Here is an 18944-nt window from a genome sequence, read left to right on the forward strand (position 1 = left end):
GCAGGAATGGGCTGACCCTGAAAACCTTAATGAAGAGAAATGTGGCATAATTGAGCAGGATGAACTAGCTGAAGAAACAGAGATGAACAATGAAACTTTTGTAAGTCCAAAGAAGATGTATGGTGCTACCAGTCAAAACAGCGAAGTACAGAGAGGGGAATGGAGAAGGCAAAAGCAAGTAACTCAAGACATGGAAGAACAGACTTCTTACCATTATGAAAACGGAAATTTTCAAGATTTGTCATAACACTTGAAACTGTAAGGTTTGTATAGCAGCTACTCCCATCCCCTCTTCTGCCTAGCTGCCCCAAATCAACTGGTATCCATATTTATTTTCTTATTTAATCATGTAACATCTGGCCATGTGGCTAGATGCAAGATGTGGTAGTTCCTTTTTAATAGTATGGAAGAGGGCTAACAACAATGGGACTGGGAGAAGTGATACCAAACCCTTGCTCAGCCATCCTATTCCCTTGGGAGGAGCCCTGCACCCATCAGGAGATGACCAGCCCTGTCAGGGCTCCTGCCTGGTGCAAGCTTATGACTGTAGGAGCAGGGAGTGCCCTTACCTTCTTGCCTGAACAGAAAAAGGACAAGGTTATATCAGATGGTGGATCCACAATGATACACATAATTACTGGGGCTCCAGTGGCATGCCAGTCTGTCCTGAGTGGTCCTGCTTTGCCATTTTACAATTCCTGTAGGTTGGCATTTGAGCTGCTAAACCCATGTCAAACTGCAAGCTCATGCTGAAAGAAAAGCAGTTTTATAGCAGTAGGCTGCAATTAATTACTAATGGTCACCCAACAACCAGAAGAGGAACATGTAGCCGAGATGGCACAGTATCGCTTCAACAGTTCCTTCAAATTAATTGACAGTCTGCTTTATATGCATAGCCCCCAGAGTCTGGATAAGGCAATAAAATGGATACTTGTGAGATTTCTCTCCCTCCAAAGATTTTGTGCTGGTATGAAATGATTTGAATACAAAATCATTGTTAGAGATGCATCCTTATGAAAGGAAATCGTAGTCATGTTGAGATTAGGTTTCTCCCTCAGTTCATTATTGTGAAGTAATTTAAATATATTTTTTAAGTATTATACTGATAGAGTTCCTGACCTCAACCCCAACAGTCCTCATTTAGGTGAATGAGCTTACTTACACAAGTAAAGACTTTAGTTCTGGCTCTGTAGCTTTTCAATGCCTCAGTCCTGTTGTTACTACAAATGAAGTACTGTACCATTTGAGAGTTAACAGAATATCTATGTCTGAAAGTAATTTTCTTTTGCCATTGGTATATGTTTGACAGTATAAAGTGGCTTTAGCCTTTTTCTACCATTTTTAGAATCAACCAGTGGAACATGCTGTAATATCCCAAACAGTTAGCTGCAACTAAGAGACTCATTGTGGCATTAATACTCTTTTCAGAATGGAGAATTTCAGTAAACTGTGATTTAATTTGTCTTTCGTAATGATTACTGCCTCATTAAATTCGAATGAAAGCTCTCCTGTCTAGCCTACGATGTGCTTTGTGATGTTTCAGTATTATTGCTCTTATGTACCATATATAGCCACTGTGATGCACATGAGATCTGAACATTTCTAACACGCATTTTGCTGTTTTGTTGAAGTGCGTTTGAATACCATAAGTGGAATTACACTTGTACATTCATTTGAATCCATGGGTGATTTATCTTCCCTACAAATGTAATTAAACAGGGAGACCAGGAAGTTAGCTGATTCTCTTTTCATGTCTCTGGTTCCTTTTCTACCCAGCAAAATCCAATCTACAACTGTCTACGAATGAGAAGTAAAGTAAGGTGAATGAATGCATGCCTAATTTGACTCCAGTGAGGATTTTTAAATTGGTATCAGCAGACAATTTAATGATATGGGTATTGTTATGGTACAGCTCAATCCTACCTTGCCACAATGCAGTTTATTAATAAGCCACCCAAAAAATTTATAGTTCTATTCCGTTAGGACAGAAAAGAGTATTTTTTCAAAATTCTAAAATTCAATTTAGACTGGAGTTGCTTATTTCATTACTGATGTTTAGAACAGGCGTAAGAAAATACCTTCTTTCTTGCAGGTTATAGTCAACATCTGGGGATTTAAGTGGCAGGAACTTGAGTCAAATGTTCTCACCAGTTTATCAAAAAAGCTGGACCAACTGCTGTCAAACTATTTTGCAATGTCCCCCACATCTTGTGAAAGAGAAAGGGCCACTTCTTTTCATATGCTCAAATCAAACAGCTGCTTCTTCTCCCCTCACCCCCCCAATCACATAGTGATGAAGTGTCAACACCAGCACTGGTTGGAAGTTAGTTTTCTTTCCTGGAATTCTTTGTTACTTAATCAACTCTGATCTACACAGTGGCTTCCACAGTACCGTATGACCAAGAATAAAGCCAATTCATTGGGATTCAAACAGGCTTTGTAACTCCAGTTATGCTGGATGTCTCTGCTCCAACAGCCTTTTCTCGTGCGATAGGAAAAAGTGCAGTCATAGGGGTGTTTTTGCTAAAACTGACTTCATAAAATATGTTAGAATTTCCAACATTTAAATATTCAGGCAAACAGCTGGCATATCTGAACCTGACTCCAAGAAAGTCACAGCTCTAATGCTAGTGGATGTGAATAACTCAAATGATATTTTCTAAGGAGAAATATTAGAATCATAGAAGCATAGAAGCATAGAATCACAGAATCACAGGACAGTTTGGCTGGAAGGGATTTTTAAAGGTCACCTAGTCCAACCCCCCTGCAGTGAGCAGGGACATCTTCCACTACGCCAGGTTGCTCAGAGCCCCATCCAACCTGACCTTGAACCTTTCCAGGGATGGGGCATCTACCACCTCTCAGGGCAACCTGTGCCAGTGTTTCACCACCCTCACTGCAAAAAATTTCTTCCTTAGATCTAGTCTGACTCTACCCTCTTTCAGTTTAAAACCATCACCCCTTGTCCTATCACTACAGTTCCTGCTAAAAAGTCTGTCCCCATCTTTGTTATAAGCCCCCTTTAAGTACCGGAAGGCTGCAATAAGGTCTCCCCAAGAGCCTTCTCTTCTCCAGGCTGAACAACCCCAAATCTCTCAGCCTGTCCTCATAGATGAGGTTGTTCCATCCCTCTGATCATTTTGGTGGCCCTCCTCTGGACCTGCTCCAACAGAGCTGAGGACTCCAGAGCTGAATGCAGGACTCCAGGTGGGGTCTCACCAGCGCGGAGCAGAGGGGCACAATCACCTGCTGGCCACGCTGCTTTGGATGCAGCCCAGGATACAGTTGGCCTGTAAGGTCACATTGCCGGCTCATGTCCAGCTTTTCATCCACCAGTACCCCCAAGTCCTTCTCAGCAGGGCTGCTCTCAATCCCTTCATCCCCCAGCCTGTACTGATACTGGGGGTTGCCCTGACCCAGGCGCAGGACCCTGCACTTCATCTTGTTGAACCTCATGAGGTTCACACAGGTCCATTCCTCGAGCTTGTCCAGGTCCCTCTGGATGGCATCCTGTCCCTCAGGCGTGTCAACCACACCACCCAGCTTGGTGTCACCTGCACTCTATCCCACTGTCTATGTCATTGATGAACTTATTAAACAGTACTGCTTGATATTAGCTTGATTAAAATTAATTTATTGCATTATTTGCATATTTTTCTTTCCCCATGTTCAAAATAACTTCAGGATATTTTCAGATATGAGACAAATGCTCATACACTCAGTTCCCTGATAGCAGAAGGAAGCAAAATTTGATCTTAAGGAAGCTAGAGGAAGTGTCAGCCCTCCATAACGTGAATAGGTAGGCCACAGAATATTAAGTCTGAGGAGAGAAAAAGTAGGACCGTAAGTCCTAGCTATGTGTTATTCAGTGTTGTTATCCACTGATCTTTCTTAAGAAAGAATTTTATTTCCTTGACACCTAATGTTTTCTAGGCACTACTAGCAGAAGTTTAATGGCAATTAATACTCCTCTTATATTTATGTAAGCGTTCTCTAGTGAGAAAGGAAAAAATAATGACAGAAACGATGAAAATTCACCTGAGTAGAAACTTATCCAGGGAAATAATTACTTGGTCCAAAGGAATATGCAAACTTTTGGGTAAAAAATATAACAAGAGCATCCAGATGTTAACAAAGTGCCAGGAGGAGTCTCATGTGTGTAACATAATTAATTTGAATGTAGCAAGGCAAAAATTAATTCAAGGTCACGCAAAATGTGTCATTGGCTTCACATGAATGTTTCCAGTTGACTCCTGCTGTCAGATAGTTACAGAGATCTTTAAGTTTAGTCATTATTTTAAGGATTTTCCTTAAGGAAAATTTTGTGAAAAAAGAGATTTCTTATTTTCCTACCCATTTTCCTTTAAAGACCTTAATTTGAGAGAGGTATTTAATTATTCATATTTTAAGAGAAAGGAGTAAAGTATTTATTGTGGTTAAAATAATAGAAAGGGGAAAAGAGAGAAAGAGAAAGCAAGCTGCAGCTAAGAACCAACGCAGAGAGAACGCTAAGGACAGACACCAAATCAGCTTCCAAATTCTGGAAACAGAACTTGGAGTTCTCTAGATTTTTGAGTTAAAAACCTACAGGATGGGTCAAGACCTGATGTTCTGCATCATCCCTAGGTTCAGGGAGTTCTCTCAGGTCTCATTTCAAAGCTTAACTTTCATGAAATCAGGAATAAATAAATGGAGAGATTAAAAACTCCTCATTCTTATGTCATCCAAATGCTTATGTTGGATTAGATAACATCACTAGTGAGATCACATGACTAAAACGACTGCAGCTGTATATGTACATGCAGAAGACAGTCTGGCAGGCTTCTTTGTGAAAATGCTTTTAATTACTCACATACTGATATCAGTTATTTCTTAACTTCCATTTGATAACAATGTTTAGCTGTGACAGGAAAAATTGTCCTTTTTTTATCTTAACATTTTTTGGTTTTAGTGTTTATACTGCTTATCATTTTTACAGCTCTTCTATATGCAAAATTATCTAAGTAAAGAAAGAAATTTATGGAAGAAATGTAGTAAGATTGTACTTCTTTGTGGTGACCTATCTTTAAAAATAACATAATAAAAGCCAGCATATTTTTCCCCAAGAGCATACCAATTGGATGTTTTAAGTCTCCATCCTCATAAAAGCTTGACTCATTTAACTTATTTCTCCCCCTCATTTAATTAGTGTATTGGATATCTGCAGCAGCCAACAGACTACATTTGTTTATGTATAACCACATTTATCTGCTCAATAAAGTCAGTGCTCAGACTCTTGCTGTATAAACTTTTGGCATCTACTTTGCTCCTTGTTTTAGGCTCAGTTCTACCTGCACAATAAATTCAGAGTTCCTTTGAGCAGGTCATGGCTGTTTTGTTAAATATGTGTTAGAAAACACTGGAGCTCATGAAAAATAAATCTCTGTTGACTCAGAGCTGTGATTTCCCAGAAGTGTCTCACGAAACTGGAGCACCAGCCTTGGGAAGACAACAATTTTTGTAAATCAGGAAATATTTAAGATATCCAATAAAGATAGCTCTGCTCTCAGGAACTGGGAATCATTACCAGAAGCACCATGCCAGGTGCTTTCCCACTGTTGGGCATAGGTGTAGTGAACAGCAAGGGAATTAGTTGGAGAAACTTGCTGATGCCATGATTAAGATAAGGGGAGTGGGTCTTTCTCTTGTTTTAGGGAGGGGACTTTGATCCCATCTGCTTGTTCCCTGCCCTGTGTGTAATCAAAAGAAAGATGTCTGTATGCCCTGAAAGACCCAGTGCATGGCCTGGCAGTGATCATTTCTGCCGTTTGTGCTGGTGGAAATCTGCAGGGGGGTGGAAGCGGCTTATGGGCCCCTGCTGATTCATGGTGGGAAAGGGAAAAATAGTACTAAAGTGTAACCTGAATTTCGAAGTGAAAGACATTAACGTTAAGGACAAAAACAAGGGAAGGACAATCAACCTGAATGGATGTAATGATACCCCTGTGGAATAACGCTGCTGTATGGGGCGGGCAGAGGCAGCTGGGGTAACCCCAGCAGGTAGGTTTTCCCTCAGCAAGGGAATGCAACATCCGCTGTCCCGCACTGTTCGCTTCCCATTTCCCATTGCTCGGTACTGGCTGCAGGTTTCCCTATCACCGAGCTTTGGGCATAGTGCAGAAAAGAGCTACGGTTGCCCTGGACCTTATCTTTACTCTGTATTTTCTTGCTTTCATGTGTGGCTTCCCCTGACCCTTGCTAATCCGTGGAACACTACATGAGAGCCCGGGACAACACAGAGTCAATAATAGCAAAGGTTTGCTCTTTAGTAAATTCCCGTTTCTTTTTTTTTTTTTTTTAGTGCCAGAAGGGGGGACATTTTGGGCCAAGGTTCCTGCACGCGGCAGCAGCTGCAGCAGCCAGGCCGCGGCAGGCAGCTGAGGTGTTAAAGGTGAAGGCCACGGTGGCCTGCTCTGCACCTTCTGCTCTGCCGGAACACAACGGGAAACATCATGCGTGGACAGAGCTGGAGGGCAAAGCTGCTGACAAAGCTGGGAGGGAAAGTGCAGTCAGGATCCCTGCCCCGCACCCTCGCTGGCGGCAGTGACAGGAGCTGTCAGAGCACGAGAAGCAGCCAGTGTTCCTCAGTCATTCTCTGCATCCCTCATCCACATTTTTACTAATTCCAAGCAACCACCCTCTATCCCAAATCCATTAAAAGCTGTGAGCCGCTTAAAATGCCTCCTGCTGACCGGCACCCTCCGCTGCTGTATTTGTCGAGGAGCAGCCCACAGCTAATTCCTTCTGTCTCCCCAGCTGCATCCAGAGCCAAGCGCCCGTTCTCCCCAGTGCTCCCAGTCCCCCCCTCCTCCAGTGCTCTTGAGCCTTGCCTTCGGCGCGTGCACCCCTCTGCCCACCTCCCCGCACGTGGGGCGGGAGGACCCATTTTAGCCCCTGCTGTGCAGGAGCCTGCATGACTTCAGCTGGCTCTGGTGGCTCTTCTCCTCCGTAGCACTGCAGGGTCCCCACAGACTGTATAAGGCAGGGGTGAGGACAGGCCCAAAGCCCACTAACCTGCTGCCTCTCTCGTGCCATGGCTCAGGCGGAAGGGTTATCTAACAAACAATTGTTCTTGGGCAATTTTATGTCTTTCGGAGAAGATATGGTGCTGACTCGTGCCAGTTATTGGGAAAGACTTCCCCAAAGTTTAACAAAAGAATCTACCTCTTCAAAAAGGTACTCGGGAGAAGCTTACTAACAGGTTGTTCTCTGGCTTGTGTCAATGTTTGGGAGTGGTCTTAGAGCAGGCATGCGTTAGTTTGAAAAAAATTACAGGATGTTTCCTTGAGCCATCAAATTACTGCAATAGCTGAAGGTCAGCAAACCCTCCAACCAAACACGCCACACATGCAGATGACCTCATCAGGAATGGTTGGTACAAATCCTTCTAGGAAGCATAGCATTTCCTTCAGTAGTATTTTCATTTGTGCATCCCCCAAGACGTTAGCTATGCCCAATAGCTAAAGATAAGCAACTGAAATCTGTCAAATTTGTGCAGAGACTGAGTTTCCACACCTGGTGCACCCCCCAAAGTTCAAGTAGGCTTAACATTTTAATTTATTTTGTGATGCTACATTTCTCTGGGGAGCTGTATTTCTGTAGCTAGTGCCTTGGTGAAAAGTTAGCTTGGTTATTCCACAACACATCACTTCTTACAGCATCACAGAATAGTTGAGGCTGGAAGGGACCTCTGGAGACCACCTAGTCCAACCTCTCCTGCTCAAAGCAAGGTCAGCTAGACCCAGCTGCCCAGGACTGTGCCCAGCTGGGTTTTGTATTTATCCAAATGTCGAGACTCCACAACCTCTCTAGGAAACGTGATCCAGTGTTTAACCACTCTCACAGTGAAAAAAGTTTTTTTTATATGTTTAAATGTTTTTCCCTGTATTTCAATTAATGCTTGCTGCCTCTTGTCCTGTCACTGGACATCACTGAGAGGAGTCTGGCTCCACCTTCTTTACTTCACCCCATCAGTTATTCATACATATTGATGAGATTCCCCTTGACCCTTCTGCAGGCTGAACAGTCTCAGCTCTCTCAGCCTCTCCTCACATGTCAGATGCTTCAGCCTCTTAAACATCTTCATGGCTCTTCACTTGGACTCATTCCAGTAAGGCCACATCCTACTTGCACTGGGGAGCCAAGAACTGGACCCAGAAGTCCATATGGGTCTCACCAGGGCTGAGCAAGGGGCAGGGATCACCTCCCTTGACCTGTTGGAAATGTTCTTCCCAATACTGTATGTCTCATCAGATACAATGTCAGATGGGCTTTGGCTTTATTAACACCATCTCTGCATGCTTCCTCCTGGGTCACCTGACACTGCTTCCACCACCTATATGCCTCTTTTCTATGTTTGATTTTAGTTAGGAGCTCCTTGTTCATCCATGCAGGCCTCCTGACACCTTTGTTTGATTTCCTGCTTTCCAAGGATGGACTGTTCTTTAGCTTGGAGGAGGTGATTTTTGAATGCTAACCAGCTCTTCTGGACGGCTCTTCTCTCCAGGGCCATATTCCATGAGATTCTTCCAGAATAAAAGTCCTCAACGGGCCAAAGTATGCTCTCCTGATGCAGGGTTATAATCCTGCTTTTTGCCTTGTTTCTGCCCCTTCGGATCTTAAACTTCACTATCCCAATGTTACTGCAACCAAAGCTGCCCATGACCTGCATAATCCCAAGCAGTTCTTCCTTGTTTTAAAGAATCAGGTCCAGCAGAGCATGTCCTTTCTTCAGCTCCTCAATCACTTCTTGTCAGTTATAATCAGTTATCAGTTATCAGGAACGCACTCCAGAAACTACCTGGATTGTTTGTCCCTGCTGTATTGTCCCTCCAACAGATACTGGGGTTGTTGAAGTCCATGGGCTGCACACATGAGACTTGCAGCTGTCCGAAGAAGGTCTCATCTACTTTTTCCTCTTTGGAAAGTCTGTAGGAGACACACACCACAACATTGACCTCATTGGTCTACCTCTAATCCTGACCTGTCAACTCTCAGCTGGCTCAACATCCATCCCAAGGCAGGCCTCCATGCATGCTTGCTGTTCTTGTGTACAGAGCAATTCCACCTCCTTGTTGACCCAGCCTGTCCTGCCTACAGAGCCTATATCCACCCGATGCAGCACTCCAGTAATATGAGCTATACCACTATGTCTCCATGATCCCAATGAGATCAGAGCCCTACAATTGCACACAGACCGCTAATTCCTTCTATTTCCCACCCCCATGTTGCATTAGGGAGCAGCTAATTTTTCAGCAGGAAGCACGTGAGTATCCACCATCTAAAGGCAAAAAATTGAGGCATCCTAAATTTTTAATTAAATTCTAAAACTCTGGACTAGCTAGTAGATTGATAAAATACGGTTAAATTGTGAAATCATGTGGAGGGATCAAGGGTGGGTACAGGAAAACAGTGTTTTTTCACACCTCAGTTATTGCCTTGAAGTAATCCAAGGTCACGTGTAAAAGTAGTCAAGATCTCATTTCATTTCAGCACCGACTTGCTGACATTCCTGTTACAGAAATCATCATGTCTCTGCCCACTTTTACTGGCACTCTCAAAAAAGAGAACAACTATATCCAGGCCATTATAGATCAGGGTTTTCCGCTTGAAGAAATGAGGAGCAGTGTATTTACAGAACAGAGATTTATTACATTCAAGAAACCTGAAGTATTTGGTTAATTACAGTTAAATTCCTGGAATAAATTGACAATATTCCAAACAAGACTTTATCAGCTTCTTTGCAATACAGTCCATTTTACTGGCATGCTGTTCAAAGGTTTCTGTTGCAACTCATATTTAGGAGAGTTACGTAAAACTTGAGGTAGGAATGAGTGACAAAGGTTTTATTTATTTCGTATTATTATCTGTTGACTTTTAAAGACCTGAGTAACAAGACAGGTTAAGCAACAAGTCAATCATTAAACTGATAAAATAAGTATCAACTATGTTAGTTTTAAAAGAGGTTTAGAAAGTATGAAGTATAAAAAACATAGTTCTCTGAGTTGTAAGTTGAAGTAATAAGATTCTCAGCAGTTATATTTTTCTGCTCTACTGGTTATTTACAGTCTCTGATATTTTTTAATTATCTTCTTCCTCAGGCAATTAATTTTTATGTAATCTTTAATGTCGGAGGAGAGATGTATGTTTGTTAAATTTCATTTTTAGATCAACTTTACCACAAAACTGGGTTATGCTTTGTCAAATTTTCCTAAAAGATTTAAGAAGTGATGATTGTTCAAGCAACCATTTTTTAATATAGAGGTTATCATGCTATAGTGGTGACATTGAGGTCTTGTATAGTTGAAGGTTACAGTTCATCACCTGCTTGAATAGCGCTTCTGTCACTGGGAAAATAGCAGCTCCCTCGCATTTTCTAATTTTGAGTTATCTTTCTTGGGCTAAATTGCAAGTGGTAAGAGCTAAGTATACCTTTCTTTGGTCCTCTCTGGAATGAATTGGATGTGCAGGAAAAATGAATGCCGTTCCAGGGTTTATGTACATTTTCAGGTTGATATCACATATTCAGGAGAAAAAATATTTTCTATTTTTAAAAACTGATGTTGCTACAGGCATTTTTTTCCCCTCTATCAATCTTTTATTTGACAGGATGTATATTTATTGGCTGCACATTAATAAGACACAATCTGAAATACAGAATCATCTGCTAGTACCTGGGTGATTTCCATGCATACAGGAAGGAATTCGTTTGGCTGCATTTACTTGAGGATGACTTTCTGGCAGCATCCATTACATGTGGGAAGTCATCAGTTTAATAACATTAGAACAGCATCTAGTTGTACCTACTAATCATACTATTGCTCCAGTATTTGGTACCTTTGATGCTCCCATCAGCTTCTACTTCTGTGTTTATCATCATCAGATATTACAGGGGAAAGACTACTGGAAAAAGAATAGGGCACAATTTTTGCCCCTCAGCTGTCAGTGACATGAATTTTTTTGTTAATCACATTGTACAGATTCTGTTTCCTTTGAGTAGAAATAGCAACATTTGCACATAGGCACACACATCCGCTTCAGCCAAAAAGATTTCATGTGTAGTTTTGCTGCAGCTAAGACTCAGCTGTAGTGCACACAATAACCAGAACAGCAGCTCCCTGGTTGTCGATCAGTGGTGCTGCCTTGTTTTAACTTTTGACTTAGATTTAAGAGATCAGAAACTGGAACTTCATTCTCCATGCTACATGGGAGCTGGTTCGCACAGGCTGGGGATGTTTTAGTTAAGTAGTTCTGTACATCAAAGTAGTTGGTAGGAGAACCCTTGATTCCTGCCGGACCCCATTTCTCTGCTAGTTCCTGCCAGACAAAAGAATTAACACCAGGGCTGGCTGCTCAGCCCAGCCTTTGCTCCGAAGAACTCCCTACCCACTATTCTGTAGCACTAACGCCTTCCTTTCCCCATCTGCCATTGTGGTAATCAGTTTCTATGTCCAAGAAATGCAAATATGGCTAAAATGGACTGGTGAAACATAGCGACCAATCCTATGGGCTCTTGAGGACTTACTCCACCATAGGTTAGCAGCTGAGAAAGGGCTGTCTTCTCTACAAGCATGGCTCATCCTCTGAGTAGGCAACTCCGTTGCTCAGGGGAAATATCAGGTTTGGGGGAAGGCTTGTAAATTCAGAGAGTTATAGCCACAATTCCCCACAAGCTTGATGTGATTTTGAGGAAATCATGAAAGAAAGGGTAGAAACCCTCTAATTTGGCTCTGTATTTCTGAGGAGCCAGAACTGAGGGAGGAACAACAGTTTATGCTGATGAGTAGGTGAACCGCCATGCTTTGAACTGTTTTTTTCCCTTTTCACATAAATTGTCTCATCCTACACACCTATTTAGAGAAACAGTTAAAGCCTAAAATTCATCAATTTTTAACACTCTCTTCCTTGGTAGGAGGTGTCACTGAAGACAAGAAACAGAACTAGAGAAATTTCCAGTGCATGCAAACTACTCTACCACTATTCTCTTGATAACCTGTTTTTGTCATACCTTTTCTGTTGTGGGATGAGATGGGAACATGAAAAGTATCTGCCAAGTGAGATTTGAGATAAATGAGGGATCTGCCAATGCAAATGATTCATATTTTGGGATATGACCCAATTTTGGACAAAAAGGGTATTCAGATTAGGTTTTGATAAATGAAGCTCTTCTCCAGAACGAGCCCAAGTTAATACTTTTATGAGATAAAGAATCTCTGCATTTCCTGATTTCTGTTATTTAAATTTAATAAACTTTATATTGCATTAATTTCTTTCTTCCAAAAGGGGGAGTAATTTGTTTTCAGAATGCAGATGTAATGATTTAGGAAAGAAAGAAAGAAAGAAAAATAAACTAAATCCTTTAATTCTCCCAAGAGCTATTGTTTAACATCCCCTCAACTTCCTCTTCAGCCACCCCACTTCTCTTTGGCCTTCAGATGTCTTCCTCTCCTCAGTACCAACTGTTTCCTAGGTGGAAACCAAGAGGACGATCTGACTGACCTGGGCCCTAGTACATGAAATAAGGATCCTCTGCCCAGTTGTCTGTGGCCTCCCTCACTCTCTTCCATTTCACCCTTGTGTTTCTTAGCCTCCACCACACGGGCACTGCCTGCCCACTTGCTTGTTACTGCTAATAATGGCAGAGAGTACTTCGTGCTTTGTTTGCACCCCCGTGGCTAAGGAGACAATTGTCCTAAGAGAGCCATGGCTGAGCTCTTTGCTGTAATGTGCCCAGGAGCTGTACGCCAGTTTCACCAGTCATCCCACCAACATCTTCCACAATGAGGTGGGAAGGGCTCCACCAACAGAGTCATGGCTGACCTTGTTGGAATTAAGGTGGATGCAATTGAAAAATAATATGATATAGTTCTCACTTTTCTGAGTTTGGCAATACTCAGCTATGTCCAGGACCCAATGTTATCTTATTTCCAGCCCCCTAATTTTTCCTTAGCTGAGTGGAGTCATGAGTACTTTTCAGCTGAACTTGTGACATTGACTTTTTAATATCTCAGTCTTTCCAGTGCAAGGTGGACATTAGGGGTTGTCCTGCTGCTGCTCCTCTTGCCTGCCACAAGTGACCATAACTGTATTCACCATTTGTCCAAGCTCTAGTAGGGAACAAGGAACAGCCAACAAAAGCTTTGTGAGCTACTCTACGTCAGGGTCCTGAGGACACTAATAGGCTCTAACAGCCCTGATCAGCCTCATGTGGGGCCTCCCACACACCCTGCCCACGGGCTCAGGATGCTATTTAAGCTTAAGCCTGTGCCTCTAGTCCTAGCCTGTGATCAGCTGGAGGTGTGCTTGATGCTGCCTGCCCATGTCCTGGCTCACTGGTGCATTTTTCCCAGGTGGACTGCAGGTGTGAGCTGTAGCTTGCATTATCTCCAGTCCTGCGTCTGCTCTGGCTCCTGAGTGGACCTCAGGTAGGTGCTACAGGTAGTGTGTCTCCAGGCCTGCATCTGTCCTTATCTCTTCCTGCTGCTCTTGGCTGATCCCTGGGTGGCTCCTGGTCCAGAATGACCACCTTGCCTCCTCTGTGCCTGTTGCTGTCAGCACCATGGCCCTTCAGGTACTGCAGGACTATGCTCTGTCAGTGGGGCTATCCTCAGCTCCTGGCTCACCCTCCTCATGGTGCAGCCCTGCTCCTGCTCCTCCCTGATGTACAAGTGTCTTTCTTGCAGAAGGAAGAAGGCAGCTTCTTCCAGACCGAGTCCTGCATCATTCCTTGTAGCCAAACCTGATGTTCCCCCTCCTGCATATATAGGCAGGTGTAATGAGCTTTCCATCAGCTGCTGAGTGTGTGATGCCTCCCTGTTCCCTGGGTGGCTGTGGACCTCTTGGGGTAGGTCGGGGCAGTTCCCCTGGGCTTTGCTCTGGGTACTTGTCTGGGGTCCTGTGCTTGCTCTGCAGTTCCTCCCTCTCTGAGAGTGAGAGTAGTCATCAGTCTGCGATGCTTCAGAGCACGGTAGGGCCTCCTCTAGAACAACGAAGTGTAGAACTGAGGGTTTAAAAGCCTAACAGTGACTCTGGCTGGCAAAATAGCATTAGCTATTAGTCCTCCTGCACCTCCAATGGCCTACACAGTCCATTCATATGATGCCTAGACTACATTTCCTCTCCCATCCTGAAAAATTACTTTTTGTTAGCGATTGAACAAGTCCTTTTAAACATCTTTGTTTTTCCTTGACGCTAGATGCAGTATGAAAAACAAGTAGAGGTTTAAATGTCTGCAGAATGAATTTATTTAGTGTGAATGTTTTAGCAGTTCAAAAGCCCATCTAAAAATATCCCAATATTTATTTATTAATAATACTTCACTCATCACCTTTGACATTTAGTTTAAAAGAACTACATACTAATGAAAGGACAGTGCATTCATTTACTGGAATAGATCAACATTTCATAATATTTTTATCTCCAAATATTTACATAAATGAAGGCTAACCCTTATTAACTCAATTACTATCATACTGTATAACATCAAAATGTCAAGAGGAAAAAAATAAAAGAATAAACTATATATATATATTTACTCTGAGGCCTCTAGGAGAACTTCTTATCAGCTAATACTGTAATAACATATTTAACTTAAAGCTGTGATTCCTTTAGGAACTTTTAAATTTTTAATCCCTAGCAGGAGGGAGGGGAAAAAAAAGCATGTAATATAAGTGTTTTAATTAAAATTTAAAATAATGAGAGAGAATCTAATGTGGAATAACTAGAATTTGTTTATAGAAAAATACTTTCTTAATTTCAGTTGAAGTCAGCTAGAGGGATGTAGACCAAGCTGCCCGTATTGAAGTTTAGTATCTTCAATACTGCAGCTGATTCAACATATGCTCAGTTCCCTTGCGCGCAGAAAGCTGTAAGATGGTATATTGTTAATAACATATATGCCTTTGCTAGAGCATGTTGGCTAACTATTAACTGCCTGCTATCAGGGAGGAATTCCACTCATTAGGACAGATCGTTCCATGCTCATTTTACCCTTTCATGACATTCCACTTTAAATATGTGAGTAATAAAGACAGAATATTGAATTGCATCAGGGCACAACATGGGATTGTTGAATAAATTTTGCCTTGTTCAGAGGCTGAATGGTCAGGGAGCAACTTGTAATGAAAAGACTCTGATTAATGAAAGAACTATTCAATAAGCTAAATTAATCTTGAAAGTGGAGTTATTCCTGTACTTTTGAAATGCCGGAGGAAAATGATGAACAGCTACTAGAGTTAACCCACTGAAAATTTGCACCCTATTCCTTTCCTATTTTTTTTAGCCTGTACAGAAGCAGCCTTATCTATTAAGATTACTTAATTATCTTCATATGATAAAATCTATTGTAAGCTGGTGATAATTTTGGCCATCCTTCAGGAAATGAAAAGTTTCCTTTATTCATTAGAGTGGTGAATAGTGATATTTCTGAGAGTACCTAAGAGTAAGGAATGGCCGGACTGAGGAGACAGACCATGACCCCAAGTGGTGTAGATGTGTGTCCTCTGCGTAGCAATAATACATAAGGGGTGCTGCAGGGATGAAAGAAAAGGTGCAGGTGACTCTCCTGTTTAGTGGCAACTGTTTATAATCAAGCTGGGCACACTTTCTAAGGTGTAATTGGTGGCTTGTGCTGAGGCACAGTCTGGTTTGGATGAACCCTCAGGGGCCTGCAGTACCATTATTGCTGGGAGCTGTCAGCACAAGGGAAATTGGTTCTTGAACACAAGCAGATGTCACTCAGACACATATCCCTTGGCCTATGAAAGAAACACAGACGCAAGGTCTCCCACTAGCTGTGACTGGTTGTCATCTGTACAAGGCTGCTGGACCTCCAAGCAACCGGCTGTGAGTAGGCAGGAAGTTGTACAGATGTTGACAAGATTTTTCTATGTAAAAAGGAAAAAGTACTGGTCATTTGTGGGTGTATTTTTTGCATATTTTTTACTGTGTCATATATGCATTCATAGACGTGTGAAGAGAAGGAAACACTGAAGATGAATGCCCAACCTATCTTTTCTTCCTTTCCACCTATCTCTCTCTGTGCTAGATTTTCCCATCCACACTTTTGATGACAAACTATTCTGTTGCCAGGATTTGTCTTGCCTTTCCATGGCTGAGGTCATGGAGCTAACTTGTCAGTGCAAGTGTGGGATGGCAATTATTTCAGTGGAGAAAAGGCAGAGTAGCAGGAGGAGGAAGAAACAGGAGCTATGACAAATTCTTTCATGGAGTGTGTATTTTATGAAGCAGTATTTTCTAGGCAGACAGATTTGTAGCCCTGAATGTTGTATATATCCCTATTTTTGTACCTGAACATGTATTTGCACTGATAATGGCATGGATATATTTTAGAACATATGCTATTTGTCAGTTACAGAAGTAACAATAGTATTGTCTACAGATGTGTTAGAATGTCAATTTTCTGAAATTTAAAAAATTATGGCATGCTATTTGTCAGTTACAGAAGTAACGATAGTATTGTCTACAGATGTGTTAGGATGTCAATTTTCTGAAATTTAAAAAATTATGGTATGTAATGCTATTTTAGAAAAGATAGTCTTTTTATAGCTAACTGGATTTGCACCTTTTCTCATTCTCTTCTCTCTTGATGCTGTGTAGGTAGCCTCTTATAAAACTACAGAAGATATATTTGACTTGCTCTAATTCCTTTCTGTTCAATTTTCATTTGCACATCAGCCACAATAAAATACAAACACCTGCCTTGAACTAGTAATACCACGTGTCGTTGCTACAGGCAACATTGCCTCTTTTGATCATGTGGATCCTTTCTTTCCTTTTTCCAACAATGTGTTGAAAGTATTGATTAGTGGACAAAGCACCACTTTTTTCCTTTCCCTGCAATAATAAAGAGGCAAGTGGCAATGTTTTAATGCAACAAATTCGTTAGTGAATAGGGGTATTAAATTCTGCTTCCTTTGTGAGCTCTTCTCTGTCTGACAAATATCACCCACACAGAGGAAAATGCTTTTTGGGGAAGAAACTTTATTGAAGGCTGGTCTCTAGGGACTTCTAAATAGTAACTGCTCTGTGCCACCAATTGTCTAGGACCAATGCTGCAGGAGGCTGAAAGCTGAAAAAGGGATTTAAGGTCTTCAGAACTAGCCGAGAGATGGAAAGCTCCATGAGACATAATATGACATTTGTTGGACTCCTTGGCTCAGCCTCCATTTCTTCACCTGGTAAGGGACAAATTCCATCACTGGCCTCAGGATGATCAAGGGGAGAGGAGTTTCTTTCGGCATGGGTTTCCTAGGTACCACGGGAGTGGACATTTACTGGAAAGTGTCATATGAGATGTTGGCATGTTTTCCAGCTGTGGAGATGACCTGTCTCTTGTGGGTAAGGTTGTTTTGGAAGAGTTATCTTATTTGAAAGTACTTTGTCAATTTTGCTAAACATAAAAAACAGAAATCTCATAATTAGTGATGTCTTTCGGAGAGTCAGAAATGAGGACTGAGAGAACCTCGGTCTTAAATGTACTTATCACATGGCCAGTGCCTACTGGAATGAGCTGTAGGTGTAAATCACTGAAAACAGTACCCCCCTGGGAGTGCTAGTGTCCAGTGTCAGCCTTACAGCATGATCCTCCCATTGATCTCTTCAGAAACCTGTCATATCACATGTGTGTGGCTGGCTGCCAAATGAATTTGCAAGGGACAGAACACATTAAAACGACCCTTTATTAATTATGTTCTAAAGAGAAGGATAGAGACTTTGTTTCCTTGATACAAGCTTGAGGATGAATATACCCTTTATTTTTTTCTCTTAAGCTGGGGGAAAGAAGGGAATTTTACTCTTTGTAACTTCAAGGCCAGTAGCTGTCACCTTTCTCCTAGAGAGGACTGTTTGCTGTCCAATGCCTCTGTTTTCTGGAGTAGGAGGTACAGCTTGTGTCTCTGTGTATTCACTCTTGATCGGACAGTGCAAATATGTAGAGAAGGACAGAGAGCAATACTATGTGGCAGACATGAACTCACTTTACCGTGAGTTCAGCTGTTTCCTCTGGCTGAAATTTGCCTCAATACCACTGCCAGATCAACCCATCCCCGCTGGATATGTTTAGCAATGTAAAACAGGGAATTATCACCCTTGCTGTGTAGGTGGGATGTTGAAACAGAACAGCTTGGATTCATTCCACTTTACTTTAATTCCTCTGCTGGGTAAGCAGGGATGTAGTGGATTAAGGTTGCCTTTCTGTCACTGTCAAGAGATGAGCGTTTTCCGGTGCGGTGCAGCCCACTCCGGATGTGATTCACCGTGTATAGGTAACAATTTCTTCCCACAAAAGGCACACAGGTATACTGGGTTTAAAGTTAAGGGCCTCAGTTTCATGCCTAAAGCTTTATGGGATGAGCCCAAACCAAAATGATGCAGTTTGTTAGAGAGTGTGGCAGATCCAGGAACCAAACTTTAATGTCCCCAAATCCCTGTGATGCTGTAATCCCATTCTGCTTCTTCAGTACTCAGTGTAATGCTCAGTTCCCCTCAAAAGTGTAAAGAATAACAGGAGTACTTAGAAGTCAAGTATATGTCTTGGAATGACATCTAGGCTCCTTGGGTGGGAAAGACAAGGAGGCTGAGGATGTCATAAAAATGTACATGAAAATTCTTATCAGCAACAAGGTACTCTCACCCCACTTTTTGAGCCAACTTCTCCCCTGCACCCAGCCAGAGTATTAATGAGCATCTCAAGTCTCCGTGCGGATGGACAAGCTGGGATCACAACATTTTAAACAGCCTGTGTTTGGAGAGTTTTGCGAAGATAGGATTGTTAATGAGTAATCCTTGTCCATTAGGGCACTGAGCCAATGAGCCCAAGCTTTGATTCATTGTGTTATCACTACAGGCTTCTGCTAAACCTAAAAAAAACCAAAACAAAAAATGTT

The 18944-nt window shown here is 42.1% G+C and overlaps 1 protein-coding gene across 1 annotated transcript in view; it reads left to right on the top strand.

Moving 5' to 3' along the window:
• SLC17A8 (solute carrier family 17 (vesicular glutamate transporter), member 8) overlaps window positions 1-247 on the top strand; it is a 23203-nt gene extending 22956 nt beyond the window's left edge. Inside the window, exon 13 of the mRNA XM_010291656.1 lies at window positions 1-247. Coding sequence (XP_010289958.1) covers window positions 1-247 — 247 coding nt within the window.
• The last annotated feature ends 18697 nt before the right edge of the window (window positions 248-18944 follow it).

Source organism: Phaethon lepturus, unplaced genomic scaffold (assembly GCF_000687285.1).
Source record: "Phaethon lepturus isolate BGI_N335 unplaced genomic scaffold, ASM68728v1 scaffold5247, whole genome shotgun sequence".
In the NCBI taxonomy this organism is placed as follows: domain Eukaryota; kingdom Metazoa; phylum Chordata; class Aves; order Phaethontiformes; family Phaethontidae; genus Phaethon; species Phaethon lepturus.